Genomic DNA, 16,747 nt, shown 5'->3' on the forward strand with positions numbered 1-16,747 from the left:
TATATCAAACTTGGTACCAAGCAAATGACATACATCAACATACACAATTAGTCAACTGGTATATGTGTCTCTGGCACAGGCACATGTTTTAGTGAAATAAGAAACCATTATTCCAGACAAGTGAATTTTATCAAATAAGTCTCCCAGAACAAACTAGTGACATAATCAGAGAAACCCTTCCATGGACTTTAATTTTGTGAAAATGAACAATTTGTGAAATCTTGCTACATTCTTAATTGTATTTTTTTAAAAGTGTTTTACCATTGTCTTACTTCGAAGGTTTCACATGCTTCATCTAACTAATGCACACATCTGTCACATCAATCATACAAATTTGTCTGGGAACAACCTGACATTGACTTAAAACTCTGATTCACACAACTTTCATCAACATTTCAATAACAGCACAGCAGGGTAGGGCAGAAATGTCCCTCACACATCATAACCCAAAGGGAGAATAACACCCAGGCCTTCGGATAAGATTTATCCTTAGTTCCCTTGTAGCCAAAGCCTTTGAATGTACTAAAGGAAAAGGTCTCAGAATAATTGTTGAAGGTGCTATTGTACTGGATGAACCAGGCTGACTATTAGTGCCACTGGCAATATTAATGGTGCATGCACGAACCTCTAGAGACATTGAGGGGCAAGCCAGAGGCGGTGGCAGCGGGATGGGTGGAAGGGGGGCCGACCATGCTGTATGGCGGTGATGCAATCGGGGTCACAAACTTGGTGTTGGTTGCGATACCCAGAAAGTCATCCATGTCCTTGAAGGTTAGGTTGTTATGTAGAGTCTCCAATGGCCGTAGTGATGGAACCATTCCAAATCCACCAAATGCTAAAATGAAATTGCACATGCTTATTACTTACACAGACTGGATTGTTCACACCTGAGTACTCTGACTTTGGATTTTGAAAATACTCACCTCAGTTTTGATATGTGCATATAGATGGAATAAATAATGATGCCTGTCTAGTTTGCACTTAAGTCCAAAACAAAAACTAAGGAAAAAGGCCTGGTTCAGCCTTGTAAATCTGTTCAATAGTCAAAGTACTAGGTTCTTCTATGTTGAACGTTTCTGTAACAGAATACTGATTAGTGAAGCATGAAATGTTCTTTCAAACATCATTAAAATAGGCTCAGTGAAATGTTTGCATGTTTATAACAAACTCAAAACAGAAACAAATTATCTTGGATACACATTAGAGACAAGCACTTATAGAAAAGTGTATGAGACTACTGATGCATTATTTAAAAAATGATTTAAACAAAATATTATATTAAGACAAAAACAAAACAGTTAAGAATGTGAACTTGAAAGTAATGAAGAATAATATTAGCATCTAACCATGCATATGTATTATACAAGAAGACAAAAGAGGATATTTGTGGATGGGGGGACTGCATATTTTGTGAGGGGTGGAACACAATTATCTAGGTGTGGTATAGATATGCAAAACACTGCTGAAGGGTGCAGACCCTGATACATGGATTTAACATGAAATTTTTAAGTACAAAAACCTTCAAATATTATTTTAAACCCTTATCGTTTGTGAAATAAGTATATCAAGTAAGTTAAGACAGAGACTTTGTGGATGAAATGGTAAAATGCTTTATCTTCACAAACACAACCCAGAGAATATCACATTTGTAAAGATCTCAGGCTTAAACATCTCAGTCAAATATCACAATTTTGAATAATAAATGAAAGAATTTGTCATGAAAATTAAAAAAAAAAGAATGACATAAAATGCTTTAAAACAATAACATCAGCAGTTAGTATGTATCATATAGGTGTCCTTTGCTCTTCTCAACCTCATCATCTAAACATCACTCTTAGTACTTTACTAGTAACTTGGTGCATTCTAATTTTAAACCCTATTCTATTGATTTTCTCTCATATCTTCGAACATTAATTGCTACTATTATTTACTGAATCAGCTGCACACTAAACTATAAGAATGATTTATCAATGTTAACTATTGTTCAGTGACAAAAGATTTTCTCCTTTTAGAGCACTGTTTTTATAAAATATGAAACTGTCCTATTCCATCAAAAGATTAAATACAAACCACAGACTATCAAACATCCATTTTCTCATACAATATCAAATAATTAGGCATGCACACAAAACACAAAATACCAAACAACAATGAATGCTACACCATCTTTCCCGTCCCCTACTCCTCCACCCCTCAATGTTTTAAATGTCATTCTTTATGCAAACCTCTTCAACAATAGTTTTCATAACATTTGTTTATGACTTCATGCGGTCAACATTATTACTGACAAGTAATGAGGACACTTATATTGCATACGATGAGTACAAGTCTATGTAACATACTTGGTTAGTACGGTGTATGTTCTGCAACATAAGCACAACTGTCCTGTAATGCCACAAAGATGTACAAGCATGCCTAATACATGTATGAATGCAGAGTTCATTCTTGACAACCTCTTACAAAGATGATTCAAGAAATACCCCCACTTGCACCAGTTTGACATCTTTTAAAGCTCAACAGCATCATGTCATGACATTAAGATTTGTGACTGTGTCTCACTTGCAATGTGTTTATACACGCATTAGAGCACAAAGAAAGTGTATCAATGTTGGAAGTTTTGGTGTAATATTTGTCATGTAAAACTTTGGTTTTTAATACACAATTGTATGATGGGCAGACGTTTCTTTCTAAGTGAAGAAAAATAACAATAAAGCAACAGTGTCACATGTCTAAATAAACAACTACCGGAGAGTACTTTGTGAAACGACTTCTTGAAAATGCATAATTTGCAACGGAACGATCAGATTTTCAAATCTATGAATTTGGTAATCAGCCATGTACAGTTTTGCTGTGAGAGTGGATAAAACATCAATCTAGACTAACTCCACCTCTACATGCTCTGAGAGAAGTAGTTGGCTGTCTTTTTTCTTCTGGTGTTTTGAATGAACATAAACTCAAAGACAATTGAAAGCACAAAAAAACAAATAAATTTTGAATGCCTAACATCCTGACACACACAAGATGTGAAATAATTTGGAGCTTCTCTTTTGAAAAACGGACCCTTTTGTAAAAATGACATCACTTCTTTTGTCACTAGTTAGCTCATTTTTAATTTCATTCTTATCAGTTTGAATGAACACTGTGCCAGCATACAAACATATACAACATCAACATAATATTTGTGTATCTAGCTCTGAATAGCGTGAGTGAGGGAGGTTTTCCACATTTTACAATATTCTAGCAACATCATGGCAGGGAACAGCAGAAATGGGTTTTCTCTTTCTCTCACATACAGACACACACATAGGCACACACAGAGACACACACACACACACACACACACACAGACACACATACACAAAAAAAAAAGAAAGAAAAAAGGAGAAAACGACCCCATTCCTTCCATAAACGGAAATGTTTTAACCACTATGCTAACCTACTGCCCAAAAATGAAAGGAAAAGACATAACAAATAAAATACAAACTGAGAATGCTTCACATAATTAATCTACCAAACATAAGAAATTATTCTTAAAATGAAAACAAAAAGAAAAAACACAATGTTGCTTGTTGAAGTAAACATATGGCAAATTGATATCACAGATCCATGAACTGAATTCCTGTTTGTCACAGATGACTTTTTCACAAATTCAAATGTCTTATTCTCTGCATGGAAATTTCAAGGCTGACAGCATTTTCTAAAGAAAACCAAAATGAATACACAATGCCACAAGAGCAAAAGCTTCATGTTTTTATCAGTATCTTGATAAATCCATATATTACAGGCGAAAACACTGCAGTGTATGAAGGTCATCAGAAATGTACAAAAACAAATGTTGTCTCTTGTAATGCAATAAAGTAATAATGTAAGCATATAGCCAGAATATCTTTTATTATGGTTTGTTCAGTAGTGGTTTACTAAAACCACAGCGTTATATACTTCTATATTTGTAATTTTAGTTTGCCATGTCCATGCTGCAACAAAGCAAGTCCCTGCAACATGATGCTTGATACAACAGGATACTAACAGGATAACCACCTTAACCCTATATCTACTGGGATACTGCACCGACATACAAACCTGTTACCAATGTGCTCCTTTTGGATGCTTTGGGTGGGGAAAGAAATGATAACTTTGCAAAATAATCCAATATGATGATGAACAAAGGAGAGAGAAAGAGAGAGTGAGTGAGTGATTGAAGTTAAGTAAACATGTTAGTCAAGAAACATGACAGTCCTATTGCAATCTTGACACCAACATGCATAATATATTCTCTGTTCTTGAACGGTATTTCAAACTGTAGTTTGTGAATAAGGTTGTAATAAGAAAAAATATATTTTAAAAGAAAAATGTTTTGATTGACTGTACACTGAAAACAATGTCCAAAGATGAAAAGCATACTGAAAATTGGGTTCAATGCATCTTGAACTGGGGTGTCATCATTTTGGGGAACAAGTGTGTGAATTTTGGTTTCATACATCCTGGTATTTTTGTGGGAAAATGTTTATGACAGGTGGCAAATGAAGCATGATGGACACCATACACACAGGCTACAACATAACTGCTTGACTCTCAGACATGTGAGCTTAATGTCAAAAGTGTCAGCATTCATGATTCTTGAGATAAAACTTGCACAAGCCAAAAATTTGACACTGCAATCTGGAGTCAAATGGAAATATGTATTTGGATTAATTATATATTATTGATATTTCATCATTTCACAATAACACAAGAATGCAATAGGACTGAAAAGTCAATCAGTAGTGATAACTAAGGCAAGAAAAGCAAAGCCAAATTATAACAAACAGCACCATGAGACATACCACCATCATTCTTGAGCTGGTAGGTCATGAGATCGGGCGTGCTTGCTGAGCCCAACAGTAAACTAGTACTTAATAAGCCTGTGAAAAATAGGATGTGAGTACTTATATGGGATACACTGAAGTTACGAAATCAGGCAAACTGCACCACTGAGTTGCAATATTTTCTATGAAAAGAAGACTAATCTTATCTACATACAGTTTGTGCATAACTAACTACTACTTATTGATGTTGTAAGTGGTGATTGTGATCATGGTGGTGTGATTGTGTAAAATCACTTTCTGAATATTCTGTTATATTTTTGTTTTTATCACACTCAAAATTATTTATGTAAAAACTAACAGCTAGATCTGGGTGTACAAAGTGATTGTATTGCTGAGGTGATTTAACTACCATACCTTAGAAGGAATTACAACAGTCTCAGTGCTTAGGTTGTTTTGAACAATAACTTGCAAGGAGTTTCTCAAAACAGAGTTTATGCTTTCTCAGCAATCTCAGCTCTCAAAAATATGTGTTAATCTTCTTACATCTCTCTCTATATGAAAACATTTTGCTCTCTTTTCCATAAATTTTCTCTTCACATTGTACACATAAGACCGAAATGATTCACTGCTGGAACAGTGGTTTTCATAACTCATGGGTAGGAAGAACAATGAGCATTTAGAAAATTAATCTTATGTTATGAACGAATCAGTCCAAATAAATACTTAGTGATAAACTGATTAAATTTGCAGGTCTAACATGGTAATATTTACCTATACACAATCAGCATATTTAATGTTACTAATAATCAGTATATTGATATATTTTAGTTGACATACTGACATTTTTTATCAATGACAGCACTAAATATTTATAAGATCACTTGATTTTTCAAAGATTTATTAACTTCTAAGAAAGTGATTTACTATCAGTGTGAACTGGATGTGTGCTCATAACATTACAAAGTGTTATAGGCTATTTCAATAATAGCTATTGTAAGTTTTTGAGTTTAGAAGCATATTTAGTTCCCAGTGCATATTTTCATATAACCTGGACATAAAAAGCCTGTTAAATGTTAGGTAATCCCATATTAGGCACTATTGATAAAAGTTAAATAAAAGATACCGGACAAAACACTGCACAGTAGCATAGAGCCTCCTGACAGAAAGATAACCAAATTATTAACAAAAAAAATCATTAAGAGTAGACAAGAATATCATTAGAACACTTGTAGAAATGAAATTATAGTATAAGTTAAGGTACATCACATATGCTTTTCAATGTTGTGAGACATTTCCAATGGATGAAATCATAAGTAGAGATGGGAGTATGATGATGAAGATGATGATGATACAATGATCATGTTGACATGTATCAGTATATTAATGCTCATCATATTCAAAGCTTGGCAAATGTACGTAAATGCATGTTAGCATATGGCTTTGATAAATAAATGATCAGTGTCTTCAGAGATACATATATTAGCTATGTGTATGTTATACATATTGTGAATCAGCATATAACTATAGTGGGAATGAAAAATCCCGGACTATTTAAGGCATCATAAGATCTGTAAGAAATGAGATATTTAATCATATCTAGAAAGGATTTGTTAGGAGATGTCAAGTAATTGTAAGAATATATTATAAATGCTGTTTCCATTATTACAAAATTGTTTTCAGTTTGAGGTTACAGGCTATCACCTGTGATTCAAGTACTGTAAACAAAATATACCTGAAGCAGTTGTAGGCAGATCATACCCATTTAACCAGAAGCAGGGATAATGTGGATTCATCTAGTCCTAGAACTGGGGGTGTCACGACAGAGCTACCTCAAATGTACATTTCATTACACTTATCTGCAGCACATGAGGTTGTTCATAACAACTGGTATGACATTTGGTAACATGAATGATAAACTTAACCCTATTATGACTCATTATGATATCCTTTGGCAATCAATTTAATCAAAAGTTTCCTGAATGAATGTGGTTAAACAAGCCTGAGTAGATATCAAGCATGTTATTACAAAATAAGTATTCAGGTATAAATTTATTATCAACACAATAGTTAATCGTGACATCCCTACACAAGCCTCAAGGGGATATTTATTTTTAAGAAAACAATCATGAAAACTCAAAAAAGCAAACTGACTTACACAGTTTAGAAGAATATAACTATCCAGAGACATAAATGAGCTGGTGAAAAGCTACAGGGTATGAGGGTAGTTTGAGGAGTTTTGATTGTTGAACTCGGAGGGTGGAGGAACCAAGTACAGGATTCTGTTTGAGGACGTTTACCATGGCAAACAACAGCATTACACACTGACAGAACAATATTAACACAAACTTTCAAACCAAAGCATATCTTAAATGGGGCCAAGTTAACTAATGCACACATTATTTAAATAACCATGCATATGAAAAACAAAAAGAAGTTAAGACACTCTTGTGTGCAGAGTTAAGAATTTTGTTACAAAGGACAGGTGCAAACTAGCTAAGAATGTATCATTAACATAAACAAACGGTACCAATTTCATTGATTTGTAAAGCAAGCCAGAATTGCATCATATCTGGGTCATCTGCAAAATGATTAAACTGACATGAAGAAATAAATTAAACACAAGAATAAGAAATTGTGACCACACACTGAACAATAAAGCTTTCTGGGGGAGATTTGAAGTGGAAAATTTTCAAAATCAAAATGATAATAGAAGCATGCAATTTGACAATCTCAAATTTTATCTTAATTCCTACTACCTCTTTGCAAAGATATGAGGGAAATCTTATTACTGGTCCTGTCAGAACAACCTCTATAAAGGTGCATCACCAAATCATGGCGACATGATCGAAAACCGGACAATTACACACTCGTCATTGACTATAACCTATTATAAAAGTCTCACAAGTATCAAATGCTTCTGTCCACGTTTCTTATGTGTGTGGGAGGCCTATACACAGGCCTTTCGAGAGGATGCTTGTTTTTTATTAAATCGCCAAAGACCGAGTTGCTGTGCTGGAAGTTTACAAAACTAGGTTGTCAGCGATGGGCTTTAGAACCTTCGGCAATTGGATTGGTTAATAATGCAAACTATACAACTTCGCGTGGGTGAAAATACTGGAGTGTGTTTTGTACACATAAGTGTTAGCCAATCAGATTGCTGGAGGTCCTCGAGCCTGTCACTGACAACCTAGTTTTGTATACTTCCAGCACAGCAACTCGGTCTTTGGCGATTTAAAGGGGCACTGATGCGGAGTGAAAAAAACTTATTACACCTAGTTTCTTGCCAAACGTCTAATTACGAAACCAAACTGCAAATTGGTCAGCGTCCGCTCCCTCGACCGTGACGGACAAAGGGACAGAATTTCTTCGCCTAAACAGTCAGGAGGCCAGATGCCCATCATATACCATTATTTAAAAATATCCATGGCATTCCTTGCATGATCATATCAAAATATCCAAGCAGTGTAGTTTTTTGGGATTCTTGGATGGTATAGTGACTGATCCAATTTGATCCTATTTCTGTGTTTTTAACCTCAATATTTAATCATGTTATGTGAAAATATGATGTCTACAGGCACATAGCAAGCCATTTGTTTCAGTCCGAAAGATTGCAAAGCTTTATATTTAGATAGTTTTGAGTGTTGGTTCAGCTGTGATAGCAAATATCATACGTAAATTGAGGTAGCTATCTATGGTAGCTACCCTGGTGTATTTTTTATGATAATAAAAACACACAGTTGATTCATTTGAATTCGTAAACTAAAAACGATGACTTTGCCTTTGGTAGAAAAATCTGAAAATCTTATTACGTAAAAAAAACTTATTACACCTATTCACCCAAGTACACAGCAAATGCCTGTATGTATTCCTTATGTAACAAAGTTCCGTTGGTATCCTCAAAACAGTTTCGGCCCATAAGTGTTTTCAGGCTACATGCGACACAGAGATTACATCTTCCTCGTGTTTGATGGTGTAAACCTACACATGTTATTTGGCATCATTCTCTGGATGGTCAATTAATGAATTTATAAAAGGTATAATTAGTAGTAACACCACTTCGGTTACTCAACAAAGGTTCCCATTTGGCATTTCTCCTGTCTGGAGTAAATACTCAACATTATAAATTAAGGTCTGTAATGGCAAATGTATTGTATGTTATGTAATATGTGCATGTAAGTGATGCAAGTGGGTTTATCAGCTGAGTTACAAAAACAAACATCAATCAAAGGATTAACCGATAACACACTGATTAATTACTTTTATCTTCTACAGCTGATTTGTCAAAAGGCAAGGTGTGTAGATGTACTAATCTATACTGACTACACCCTGTCATAAAGTGCGAGTGTAAAAACAACACCCTCCCTTAAAAGAATTAACCACCCTTGTGTTGATTGATTGATTCCTCATTACTGGTTAACTAAATTACTTAGAATGGCGGACATCATACAATTAGTTGCCAGGTGTGCTTTCTTGGGTGATCAATGAGAGGTTTATCAGGTTTTCACCAATGTGAAAGACATAAAACGATGTGTTACTTTTTCGCAAAATTAGACTGTTGTAAGACACACAGCAGGATTATTTACCAGCTGCAGATGAATGGAATATCGTTCTTTTATGTGGATATTGATGGATACATTCCTGAACAAGGTAGTAGCCTGACATTGTTGCTATAAAATTAGTCTGTTTTACATTCATTAGTTGCATTTTGTTTTAATTTATTTGTTGTAGCATTTAGCAGAATTTATATGACAGAAAACACACACTAGATCCCGTATGTGTGTGAAATAGGATCCACCTTGGCAATCTATACAATGTATAAATGTTGCTATCATGTTAGAAATTCACTATAAGTATAAGCAGACCGTGTGTTCTTTTATTAATTTTCAAATTCATAGAAATATGACAATAAACTAATTAGGGTTATGACACAATACAGAGACGTCCATTGGCTTCGTTATTTTTGCGTCCTAATAGTATTTTACCATTTCTACCACTGGCAGATGATTAACCTTCAAAGTGTTTCATTTGTTTTCATAATACATTTGTAATGAAGTAAAAATGACTTCACCTTAGTTGATCTGTCTATATTTAAACTCTCAACTGCGCATATGGACTGCGCAGCAGAGGTCACAAACCAGTCACAAATTCTGGGATATCATCTGGGTACTCACTGGAGAAAAACAATAACAAACGTTTACATCCGTCCACGGAAATTGCTCTGCATCAGTGCCCCTTTAATAAAAAACAACAAGTGCATCCCCTCGAAAGGTCTGTGTATAGGCCTCCCACACATATAAGAAATGTGGACAGAAGCATTTGATACTCGTGAGACTTTTAAAATACGATATATTCAATGACGAGTACGTAATTGTCCAGTTTTCAATCACTTTGCCGTGATTTGGTGATGCACCTTTACAGATTATATAGTAAGGGGGTTGGATAGTAAACCAGGACTTAGTTTATCGATTTTCGGACCCACAGTGGGCGCCTGTGGTCTTCACTGTATGATCGAACATCTGCCTATTGAATGCATGTTTTGGTTATTGAAACATTCAATCAGGATAGGTAACTGAACTAGTCAGAAAAAAGAGTCTGTAGAACCAGTGAAATATATGTTCAATTTCACATCCTGTAATAAACCGATTTAGATGACAGAAGAGTGGTCCTTTGAAAATAACTTAAATTAACATAAAGCTGTTTAAAAATCATATTTTCTGAGACTGTTTGGGCACTACACCCTAAAAATATTCTACAAGGTTTAGAAGCTGTTCAATGTGCAAAGTTCCAAATATACATACAGGGGTGACAATGCTTGAAAACTACTTTGGCGAAAAAAATGGAGATCTTCACTTAGTTATTTTCAAACACCTTTAAACTATCACCATAACAAAATCTATAAACCAACAAAAACAAATTGACAATACTAATGTTAACATGTCTGCAGAATTCTTGAAGAAACAGACACAGACAGCATAAAAAGTACTGGAAATTAATGGATGATATTTTTGCAAGGGTGGTCCTGGGTATTTAGTTTTAGAGACAGAAAGTGTTTTCTGAAACTGAACACAAATGCCCAATAGCATCAAAAGGAAGAATTGAGATAGTTCAGGTTTTTGATGTTTTCCACTATATCAGTGATGTAGTTTCTCACACTTTTTACTTTCACAATAAATTGAAAGTAAGTCTACACATGGAAAATGATCTACTTTATGAACTATAAAACACTCATTGCCTACTTAAAGTCTTGTAAAGATATGTGAAATGTCTTTCACGGATGTTATTGATTGTCTTGAAGAATTTCGAGAATGGGTCTGTATTTGGAGGAATATGGTGTAAAAGGGAATGCATACATACATCTTGGACACACAAACAGGACTAATTACTGTAACATAAATTCTATTCACATACATCAAGACATACAACTCTTTGATCTGTTCTTAAATTCATCCTTAGAGAATTCCAATGATCATAAATTGATGTTAGCAAAATATCTTTATAACATGTTTCATGTCCGTGGAGAACTCCTATGATGTGCATGGGGATATATTCATGTACATTTAATGTAGCGTATTATGGGTCAATTGGCCTTGTAACAATAAACAAGTGAAATTGAAACTGTTTAACAATTTACAATAAATAAGAAACTTACAGAGTTTAATGCATTTGAATTAACTAATTGATACACACATACAATAGGTCAATTGATACCAAGTTGTATTGAAAAGTATGTTCTCTTCAACATGGTCTGCGTATCTTCTTTCATAAAAGACAGTACAAATGTCTGATTTGAAAACCTAACCATGATCGGTGCACTAATTATGAAATGAAAAAAACATGAAAAATATACATATATATATATATATATATATATGCATAAACACAACTATATTTGACTTGTAAATTATAAATGATACATCAATGTGAGAGTGAAGAAAAGGAGAAAAAAAACCAGAAAACACTGTAACTAAAAAAGCATGGAAAAAAAACTATGTTTTAGTTTGTCTACCAAAGCATTCACTTCTGTGATAATTCTGTGCTTCATTAATGTCACATGTGAAATGTATGCAAAATACACAAAGCTACAGCATTCACTGAGTAGGATGAAAAATGATGCAATGAAACAGCATTCAAATAATGTTGGATTAAAGGAGTAGATATAGAGCAAGCTAAGTTAATGCATGATTCCGTGCTTCTGATAACCGACTTAAACAAAGATAATACATCTTCTTACCTTTAAACACATCAGTGCTGAGGTAGAAAAGGCTGGAAAAGGAATGATGTTGGCGAGACGACAGCGGTAGGTTGACAGTTTTGTAGTGACGTTGTACATATGCTGCAAGAAATAAGCATGTGTTAAGAACAGCCTATAAATATGGCTTATGGTCTGTATTATTGCAACCAACAAAACAATATTTAAAGGAAATACTTTACTACAAGGTACAGTAAATATGGATCATTAGGACACATTATTTGAATCAATAATCTTACACATGTAAATTCAGATCTTTGTACATGATCAGATTCTTATCAAAAGTAAACCCATCAACATACCTTCTATATGTGGTTTACAGGTAATTGAAAACAAATTGTCCATTAATCAAATCAATACTATGATTAGAAATAGTTTCTCTAATAACAAAACACACTGCAATACCTGTAGAATACTCTTAACTAATCTCCTCATCATTACATATATGCATTGCAAATATTTTTGTAAATATATATTCTCCACTTTGGTAAGTGTCATTGCGAAGTTTATTTTCTTCTAAACATGTCAAGTGTATATGTGAGTTCTATTATCATACACTGATTATCAGTCCATACAAAATAACATGAAGTGACAAGTGGGTTGTATGTTAATGCTGACATTTGTTTTTTAAAAGTACATCAATCAGGGTCTCAACTTTGACTAACTAAGGAACAGTATTTTTTCACCCATCTAATAAGAATGTCATTCTCGTACGCTTAAATAATCATAATAGGTAGGGTGGGGTAGGGATCATAAGATTATTCATCCAATAAAGAAAGCCAGACTATTTCCACCATGACAAGTGACAAGCATCTAACACCAAGTGACAGGACACCCTTAAAAAGCAAAGGACTTGGGTGTTTCAAGGATGCCGCTGACAACTTGACAGTCATTCCCATTCAAGGAGATAATTTTCATCCAACCTATGGTAACAAGTTTAAAACCTTTTCTCATACTTGATATGTGGGTTCCTCAATAAGTGCAATGACATGTTGCACCAAGTTAAAACATTTTAGGGCAACACTGAACCCAACATAACAATGTAAAATTTAACAGTGTGCAAAAGTAATGATTCTCTATTCCTGAAGACACTTATTATGCCAGTTTATAAGGACAGTTCTAAGACTTTACTACTTATTTGACACTACTGAGTTTGTTTTCTGGTTACTTGAAACTTTTCTATAGATAATTTTCATAAGATGATGAGATTATGTGAGTTACCATCTAAAAACTTTCATCAGGCCAGATTCTGGTAATATGACCTAATTTCATTATACAAGATTCGCAAAAGGAGACTTGACTTGATATCAATATTTGCTTAGTTATCAAACAGACTACCAAAGATGTTAAGGAATTAATGATTATTAAAGACAAACATCTATGTTACTGACTCATGGTATTTAGAACATGATGTCCAACAAATGTTACTCAAATATAACACAAAACTATTGTTAGAATTGTAACTTAAAGACATTCATAACATGAAAATATCTCTTTGTGACAAAATGTTAATTCCTTTCGACAGTGATGCGGAAGGTCACTGAGTGAGCGAGTGAGTGACCAGGAGAGGTTTCATTTGGTGACAGGGCTTCACAGCATGAGCATGAATCCATTCCTTGCAAGCCAAGACAGGGTCTTCCTTGAGTGCCCACCAGTCAAATCCATAGAAACAAGAACTGAGGACTGCTCATAGTCTTGTCTGTATTAAAGGCACTCTTTATCCACTTATTCAGTTGCTAAAAATCATGCCACAACAGTTGACTCACAAGTGTACTTTTGATTTGTTTTGTTTTATTAATTTTATTATGAAAGGGGCTGTAGCGGATGCCACATTTCAAACACAATTCCACTTCAGAAACAGCAGAAAAAAGGAACGAGAAATGTTCACCTGAAGGATCCTAATAATCAGACAACATCTTTGACTGACAAAGTTTTTACATCCAGCAATATCAAGGTGGTCGACACCACAACTGGGCTTCACACATTGTACCCATGTAGGGAATCAAACCCAGAAATTCATCATGATGAGCAAAAGCTAAGCCCACTTGGCTACCGAGAGCATAAGAAGAACTTTAACTACATCATAATTGATACGTGAAACCTCTAACACACATGATACTTGACCACACTGTCCCAATATCAGTTTATTCATAATGATTCCACAGTTCTGTCCATCATATATACCCACTGAAAACATTAACAACACACACAGCAGACACTATTACCCTGTCGAAAATGACCATACATAAAATGCACATACTGGTTCTCGAAGTACATAATCTACCTATGTTCAGTGGTCAAAATGTTGCACTAGTTATGTACATATTAAACAAATAATAGTACCTGCAATGATATTAAAGCCTGATATTTTTTTTAAATGGGACCACAGTTGTCATGTTGATCAAACTTGTTTATGATAATTTATTACAGTAAGTTTTTCTGTTGATGGGAGGTACAGTGGAATCTGTCTATTAGGACTTGCCTTGGATTGACTCATTGACCAGAATGTAAAAAGAGGTCTGGAATAGACAAGTTTTGTTCGTTACCATAGATACTCATCAGCTTATCTGTGAGGAACACTTCAAACTTTTTTCTCAGGGTATGAAAAGAACATTGTATCGCCATACGTAAACAAACAACTGAAGATGACTTTGTCACTAAAGACATCAAATTTGCAGTTTAAGATCACTAGACAAGATTATTTACCTTTTCAGTTCTAATTTGTTTTTGCCTAGGCATTTTCTAATATGCAATGATTAAGATTACTGTGAGTATTTGTCTCGTATAAAAAGCAGAAATAGCACTCAGCTGTGCATACAACCTGCCCTGATCCACCATGCTGTTTTGATGACACATACACAATAATATAAGGATATGAAATCCAATACAGTGATCGAACCACTATGGTATCTGAAATTCGAACAAACCTGTAGAGGTTGCAGATTCTTTGAATAGAGTCCTCCTTGGGGTACTTATAAGCATTTAAATGTTCTTTAAATTCTCGCGACAGTTGTAACTATATTTTTTCAATAAAATATATACAAAACAAAAAACATCGTTTTTGTCTTGTGAGACCACCCCTACAGGGCCCCTGGCCCCGTGACAGCCAAGAGCAGGTAACTCTTCAGACTATAGCCTCCAGCAAAACACTTCCGTTCTGTAAGCAATACAGACAGAATGTGGGGAGGTGGGTGGCCTTACCCCAAGGAGGACTCTATTCAAAGAATCTGCAACCTCTACAGGTTTGTTCGATTCTTTTTCATAGAGATCCTCCTTGGGGTACTTATAAGCATAAGACAGACTCCAAAAGACTGATCTTAGGGAGAGGCATTCTGTCTGCTCATAAACCTGACATAAGATGATAACCTTTATTACATTTACTGAAAGTAACAAGGAATCAAACTTACCTGGTCACGTGACCTTCTATGCCTTGCGGCGGGGATGCGGACCAGGGCCAGGCTATTACACGGTCTAACCTTACATTTCTATGAGAAAGTCGTAGGGTGCTTATGAAAAATGCCCCCCCCCCCCCCCCCCTTTTTTTTTCACAAAAAACGGGAGTCGAGACAGGCGACCGATATATCAGGGTCCATTCTCGTGCACTGGCCAAGGTGCTAGGGAAGACCTGAAACAGTCTAGACCGGTAAAGCAAAAAATACCACCACCATAATAGAGCCCACCACCGGGATAAAAGATGGAAAGTATACAGTAAGACACCACCACCAGTCTACTTGTTGCAGCTACAATGTCAAATGATCGTTTGTCAAATGATCGTTCGTCAAATGCAAGGGTAGCTCAATCGGCTAGGGCACTCGTGCCCTGCCCACTGGTGAGAACTGACTGGCCAAACTGAGCACGCTCCCTTGACAGTCTATCTAACTGGTAATGACGGATGAACGTGCTCGGTCGGCTCCAAATAGCCGCGGAGCAGATCTCCTCAATGGGCAAGGCAGACGCATATGCCTTAGACGTCGCCACAGTCCTAACCAAATGAGCTTTCAAACCCTCAGGGGGCGTACGACCGTTCGAGGTGTATCCCATACAAATGGCAGAGACAAGCCACCTAGATATGGTCTGCTTGTTCGCCGGAAGGCCAGCCTTGCCGCCACCAAAACAGCAGAACAATTGATCATTCTTCCGAATGTCTTTTGTTCGTTTGATATAAGCCATAAGGGCCTTACGGACATCTAAGACGTGAGCACGTCGAAGAGAGGTACCGGGCGGCGAAGGCTGCGTGAAAGCGGGAAGCTCAATAGGCGCCGTAACGTGAAACGCTATCTCTCTTAGGACGGTAAGGATCTGGCAATCGAATGCTAACTCTGTCTTTGTGAAACACCGTTAATTCAGGGTTGGCGGACATAGCGTGTATGTCGCCTACCCGCCTGCCAGAGGTTACCGCCACAAGAAAAGCAGTCTTCCATGTCAACAGCTGGAGGGACAGAGCCGACAGGTTGTGAAAAAGAGGACCGGACAGCCAATCAAGAACGACTGGCAAGTCCCACGGGGGACTAATCCGCCGGACAGACGGACGGATTCTGTCCACGCCTGCAAGAAAGCGCTGAACTAGAGGGTGCTGCCCCAATAATGCACCATCGACAGGAATGTGGAAGGCAGAGATTGCCATGGAGTAACCTCTAACTGTAGAAGCGGCCAGACCGGCTTCCAGTTTAGATTGCAGGAACTCCAACACAGA

At 35.9% G+C, this 16,747-nt stretch overlaps 1 protein-coding gene across 6 annotated transcripts in view; it reads right to left on the reverse strand.

The window, feature by feature from the left end:
* Positions 1 to 16,747, reverse strand: part of LOC137265124 (inositol hexakisphosphate and diphosphoinositol-pentakisphosphate kinase 2-like) — a 72,333-nt gene that overhangs the window by 5,481 nt on the left and 50,105 nt on the right. For 4 of the 6 annotated variants that reach the window (XM_067800431.1, XM_067800432.1, XM_067800433.1 and 1 more), the window contains 3 exons: positions 12,037 to 12,138; positions 4,824 to 4,901; positions 626 to 835 (listed from right to left, as the gene is read on the reverse strand). In XM_067800431.1, coding sequence (XP_067656532.1) covers positions 626 to 835; positions 4,824 to 4,901; positions 12,037 to 12,138 — 390 coding nt within the window. Of the gene's footprint in view, positions 1 to 625; positions 836 to 4,823; positions 4,902 to 5,823; positions 5,962 to 12,036; positions 12,139 to 16,747 lie in introns of those variants that run through there. The other 2 variants (XM_067800434.1, XM_067800435.1) reach the window with 2 other exon arrangements.

This window comes from Haliotis asinina, chromosome 15 (genome assembly GCF_037392515.1).
Source record: "Haliotis asinina isolate JCU_RB_2024 chromosome 15, JCU_Hal_asi_v2, whole genome shotgun sequence".
NCBI classification, from domain to species: domain Eukaryota; kingdom Metazoa; phylum Mollusca; class Gastropoda; order Lepetellida; family Haliotidae; genus Haliotis; species Haliotis asinina.